General features: G+C 39.1%; 1 protein-coding gene across 2 annotated transcripts; it reads right to left on the bottom strand.

The window, feature by feature from the left end:
- Positions 1-1,948: 1,948 nt before the first annotated feature.
- On the bottom strand, positions 1,949-5,759 carry LOC103704022 (large ribosomal subunit protein eL32z-like). 2 transcript variants are annotated; one of them, XM_008787138.5, is made up of 4 exons: positions 5,567-5,759; positions 5,198-5,289; positions 2,994-3,175; positions 1,949-2,345 (listed from the first exon to the last, which is right to left on the bottom strand). In XM_008787138.5, exons 2-4 carry the CDS (start codon positions 5,285-5,287, stop codon positions 2,216-2,218), a joined length of 402 nt encoding a protein of 133 aa, XP_008785360.1. In that variant the 5' UTR covers positions 5,288-5,289; positions 5,567-5,759; the 3' UTR covers positions 1,949-2,215. The 2 variants fall into 2 exon arrangements, with proteins under 2 accessions (XP_008785360.1, XP_008785361.1); XM_008787139.5 differs by having other exon boundaries at positions 2,065-2,345; positions 5,441-5,590.
- Between the last annotated feature and the right edge of the window lie 215 nt (positions 5,760-5,974).

Genomic DNA, 5,974 nt, shown 5'->3' with positions numbered 1-5,974 from the left:
ACGGTGAAAGCCAAGCAACTCCAAGGACTGTCTCACAAAATCCCACCTCATCCTGTCGTAAGCCCGCTCCATATCTAGTTTGACTCCCATCAGACTCCTACATCAAGGAGCCCTCTGTAGGTCAGTCATGAACTCATGGGCAATGAGGACATTATCAGAAATAGACCATCCTCCAATAAAAGCTCCTTGCTCAGGGCATATAATCGTAGGTAGGATGCGTCTTACTCTCTGAACCAATACCTTCGCCACCACCTTATACAATGTAGTACATAGGCTGATTGGTCGGTAGTGGCTCGGTTCCACTGGATCTTGTCTCTTCGGGATCAATGTAATGAAGGTCCACCTCCACTCCTCAGGCATCGATGCAGATACAAAGAACTGCTGAATCGCCGCTAGCACCTCCTGTCTGACAATGTGCCAATACCTCCCCAAAAAAAAAAGTGGAGGAAAGCCATCCGGCCTCGGGGCTTTATCCTCACCCAGGGACCAGAGAGCTTTCTGAATCTCTGTATCCAACACTGGTCTGATCAAGGCATCATTCTCATCCCTAAATACCTGCTCCTCAAGGGTCGGCCCCCATGTACTACCACTCATGCTCCCTGACACGGTCCATCTGGCATGAAAGAACTGCTCTGGAACCCTCCTCACAACATCTATGTCCTCTGACATCTGTCCACTACTGTTTCGTATCCTACGGATCCTGTTCTGCTGTCTCCGGATGATGGTCGACTGGTGGAAAAACTTCGTGTTCCGATCACCCTCTTTGATCCACTGAACTCTCGACTTCTGCCTCCAGAACACCTCCTGCTGACTCAGTAAAGAATGATGCATAACCAGTAGCCCTCTTAGCTCACCCAGGTCACCCTCTGCTAATCCCCCATCTCTATCCTCTAAGGCCTGTAGTCTAGTAATATATGCTTCGACTTCCTCTACTCTCCTGAACAGATCTCCTACCTCCTTCTTGTTCCACCTAATCAGTCGGTGTCTGAACAGATCCCCCACCTCCTTCTTGTTCCACCTAATCAGTTGGCGTCTGGTCAACTCCAACTTTCGGGTCACCCTATACATCACATTCCCCCGAACTGGCGAGCGCCATGCCTCTCTCACCACTTCCCACGATCACGGGTAGGACAGCCAAACATTCTCAAAACGAAATGGGCTATAAGACTGAAAGAAATACGAGATACTCACTAGTATAGGGCTATGGTCTGAAGCAATCCTGGGCAAGTGTTGCACCCAATAATCTGAAAACCTCCGAATCCACCCCGTCGAGGTGAAGACACGATGAATAGTTTGCTCTTCCTTCATTATATAGAATAATTAACGATAACTGGTGGACCTCAAGGGTATATAGATATTTAGGGTTAAGAACTAGGCTAAGTAGCCATCTAATTGGTCACAAACATGGTCCAATATCCTAGCTTATGGACCCATGCAATCCCAGGGCAACTCCAAGCCCCATTCCCTATCACACCCTACATCGCCATGATACATTCTAAGTCATGGATCATGTGCTTGGAGATAAATCAAGGAATTGTAAGAGTGAATTAAACTTCAAAAGGTGTAGAGAAGAACTAGAGCAAATCAATAGGGATTGTGCCTTTAAATAGAGCTCAGAGAACAGAAAGTTGTGAATATACTAAAAAATGTTCAATAGATGGTAGCGTTGTAATATGATCAATTATATTTTATTATTTTAGAGAATTAATGAGACTGTTTCAACTGAAATCAACACATTGTGGAAGTAAATAGCTACATAACTATATATAACAAGTTAGTATTCTTTTTACTTATTACCTTCTCTAATGACTATTAACATGAACATTCGAAATGTGATTTATTCTCATGCGTGTATATGTGTGTGCGCGTGTGCAATATAGATATTTAGGGTTAAGCATGGTGGACCCTAAATAGCTGGTGACCAAATCATATATTCAAAATAATCAGATTAAAAAAAGCATAATAGAATTGTCTTGCACTTAACTAGAGTACAACAGAATGATCTAATCACGACGGGTACAGAAGAGTGCATAAACAAGAAGTGAAAGCAACGATCAGCACCGGTGGGAAATGATGTCCACACATCACTGAAAATAATAGACAACCGCAAAACAAATCTGCTGCCTAAAGGATAGCTCCTACAGAGAAAATCTTAAGCTTCCGAAACCCAAATAATGGATAACTATAAAATCTCGAAGTTTCCCAAACTAGGAGGTCACTCATCCTCCTGGCTGCGAAGCCTAGCAAGCTTGTTGGTGACAACAATGTCCAGTTGTGCAGCTCGCTCTACAATCTCCTTGCGCTTCCTTGTGGAGACATCGTGCGCAATTTCAGCACAGTAAGTCCTAGGAAGAACCATTGAAGTTGAGCAAGGTAAGATAAGATTTTTAAACCTCAAAAGCCATAAATCTAGGACCCCACATTTAATTAGCAAATTTCTTGCAAAAAATAGGCAGGGAAATAAACTATAAAACAGAAGCAGAAATTAAAACTACAGGTTGTAACTGATAAGCTTCAAAAAATTAGCCCTGTTTTCCAATAAATCCATGCTACTAAGTCAAGGAACCCTCCAAAACCTCTAAACTCCATTGCAGGAGTCATTGACCTTTTTTGCAGTACCAAGGTTGCTCTTTAGCTTCTGATAAATATACTACGGATAATATGCACACACTTTATGTGTTGCCTATTTTTTTACATGTATTTATCGCCTTTTAAGCTGGAAGAAGATTGTCTGTTTTCATGCAAGACCATGTAAAATGCATAATTGAAAAATGAAAAGTGCAATAACCCAAGAAGCATACCTCCTGCAAAACTGACCTTTGATATACAATCATAACGTACACAATAATTAAGCAGATTGTTTGCGTACATGCATCATGCACATCCGTTCAGAACATATGCTAAATATCCAGTCCATCTGATCTTTACCATCTACAACATGCATCAACAAATTGCAAAGGCTAGTAGAAGATGACAAGACAAACAATACATACCTGTTGTGCATCATAAGCAAGTCCAGCTCAGATACATTGTGAACCACAAACTTCTTGAAACAGTTCGGCAGGTAATGCCGGGTCTTCTTGTCAGATCCATAACCGATATTGGGCATCAATGTACATCCCTTGAACTTCCTTCTCACACGAGAATCAATACCCTTGGGCCTACGCCAGTTTGGCTATCAAATAAGAAACTCAACCATATTAATGAAAAAAAAAAGTAAAACCAAGAAGTATTGCTTCATAGGATTCAGAAATAAAAGACAACACATGGTGCCAACGCTAGTGGAAGCTAGTTAAACCCACTTGGTCTTAACAAATATAGAACCCATAAAGTCAAAACCACTTCATCATGACAAACCTGTACATAATGCTCTTTAACAAATGCTTCAAATTACAGCCCCTTTAAATTCTTACGAGTAATTCAGTTCAAAGATTGCAGCTAAACAGTGTAACCTCATATCATCTTGAAAAATAAAAATTCTTAAAAGAAACGGAAAGATCTAGAAAAAAAAAATTTAAAAAAGAAACGTCTCATTAAAAGATCTCGGCAGGCTAGAGTTAATGAGGCAACTTGATCATAATTCCCTAAGCACCAAGATCAGCTAAATTTTTAGAAAACACTTTCAAACTTCAAAGAAAAGTCTCTTCCCATTAAAAGATAAGCAGTCCCAACATATCTTCCATGACATAACCTTTATGTGCCACAAAAATGCATCAAATACTAAGTGAAAGGAAATTGTGTAGAGTATACCAGCAACAGACCATATAACAGTTTAAAAGAGCAGAACTAGGCTCATGATCAAGGACAGTCTAGAGTCATATATCAACCTAACAAATGCTATCACTATGATTTAGAGTGCTAAAACAAAACCTAATGAATTAAGATAATAAAGCAAACAAAAATCATTTAACAAAGACATAATTCTTATCTCAAACAACAGAGTCCCTATCAGTAGTATATAGTTTTAGGTATGAGTTTATACCAGAAAGGTAGTGTTATTGTAAATGCGATATAGAAAAATCACTTGATAGGGATCAGGACTTCCTGATCAAGATTACACATCAAAATTAGAAAACAAAATCCAAAAAGCTTTAACATACCATGCAGATCCTAGACTCCCGCAGTATGTCATCTCAACCGAAACAATCAAAATGTACTTCTCAAAGACAACACAGGCATTTGTACCACCTTACATGATTGGTTAGCTCCCAAAGAGACAACTGCCTAAAGTGCTCGTGACCTATCTTAATTAAAATAACTTCACAATTGCTTTAGGAATTTTTGGGTTGATTCAACTATCTAGAATCTAAGTCCAGAATGTGACTGGAAATCCATCAAACCAAAAGTTTGATGATTAAAAAATTAAATGTATATCATCCTGACCCAGAGGAATTATACATCCCTTTCTTAACTAAGAGGATAAACACTAATACATCTTCACAATGATGATATCCATATCGATGATGTTATGTTTACTCAGTGGTCATTTACCTCAGGAAACCCAATCTTAATTCCTGCAACTACATGTTTACAAAGGAGTTTAGCTGACCACTTGTAAGATTCATCCATAAGGTCTTTGAAAGAGATAATTTAAAAGCATAGCCCATCATATCTAACTAAATAATCCCTACACCAAAGTTCTCCCCAATGTTATTTCTCAAGAGCAACCAGGGATTTGATGATGTCTTTAGAAGACTGTAACTCATCTTCATGTGCTAGAAGTCTTTGCAAGTCCTCATACAAATCCACATGGCACTCAGTTTGGAGCTTTTCCTTCATTCACAATCTCAAGGTTAGAATTAAAATAGCATCCTGGAAGAGGACAGATTCTAGGAGGGTCATTACTGATTAAGCCTAGTACTCATCATTCAAATACAAGGTTACAAGCTCATTTAACCAATGACTGTTAACTAGAACAAAAATAATTCATAATGGCTGACCGATTATAAACTGCGACCATGTATCCTCGTAACTCCCATAGATATAACATCTCACGTCAGATAACTAAATTATCTAAAGAAGAGAAATGAAAAATCTATACTAGCATCCAACATTTCCTAGAGACGCGTATCAGAGAATCAGAAAACAAAGAACTAAATTACATACTCCTTGAAAAAGATAACGCTCAAAAAAAAAGAAAGAGAAAAACGAGCAAACAGATAAAGGAAACCATAGAACTACCAATAGAGTGATTTACCTTGACGCAAATTTTACGGTCGCTCTGGGCCCTCTTAAACTTCTTGACACGCTTCTTAACGATCTTCTTCGCGAGCAACGGAACCGCCATTTCTTCACCACGAAAAACAACAAATATGATAAGAAATATGGACTCTTAAATAGGGCCGAGGGGAAAGGAAAGATTACAGCAAAACCCTAACATCTCTAAAAATAAAAATCTTCAGAATACTGAAGGAAAAAAAGGATCCAAGAAATCAAATACTTGCAAACAAAACTTAAGGCCGTGTAAGATCAAATTCCAAGCCGTCAAGCAGTCACAAACTCCGCTTGAGACGATACCAGGATTCAACACCCGAAGCAAAAGACACGTAGGAGAAGAAGAGAATACCTTCGAGGAGGACACCCTAGCCCTGGAAAAGAGAGAGAAGAGGGGAGAAGGTTCCAACGAGGGCGGCGCCACCGAACCCTCGTTATTAAGCGAGTAAAAGTTAGGGTTTCTGGGTGGGTTGGGGGAGGCTCAGAGTCCTGCAACCCGTATTGGTCTCAACCCGAATTCAACCAAACCAACCCTAGTGTTCGATACGGCTGGACGAAGCCCATTTAGCTTTTGAAGGGCAGAAATTATTTTAAATAAAATAAAATATTTGATAAAAAAATAGATTGCCTTCCTAGTTTTATCAGAAAGCTAAAAGAAGTTTTTTAAAAGAAAATTTTTAGGCTCCGTTAGCTGTTTTGAGTTTTTTTTTTTAAACCAAAATATCAATGATAAAATATAATAATCATAGAAAATAATAAT

The sequence above is a fragment of the Phoenix dactylifera genome, chromosome 1 (assembly GCF_051530095.1).
Source record: "Phoenix dactylifera cultivar Ajwa chromosome 1, Ajwa_hap1_PhDact_Kaust_v1.1, whole genome shotgun sequence".
Taxonomy (NCBI): Eukaryota; Viridiplantae; Streptophyta; class Magnoliopsida; order Arecales; family Arecaceae; genus Phoenix; species Phoenix dactylifera.
Note: the sequence above shows the minus strand (reverse complement) of the source record. Positions and strands in the feature narration are given on the sequence as shown.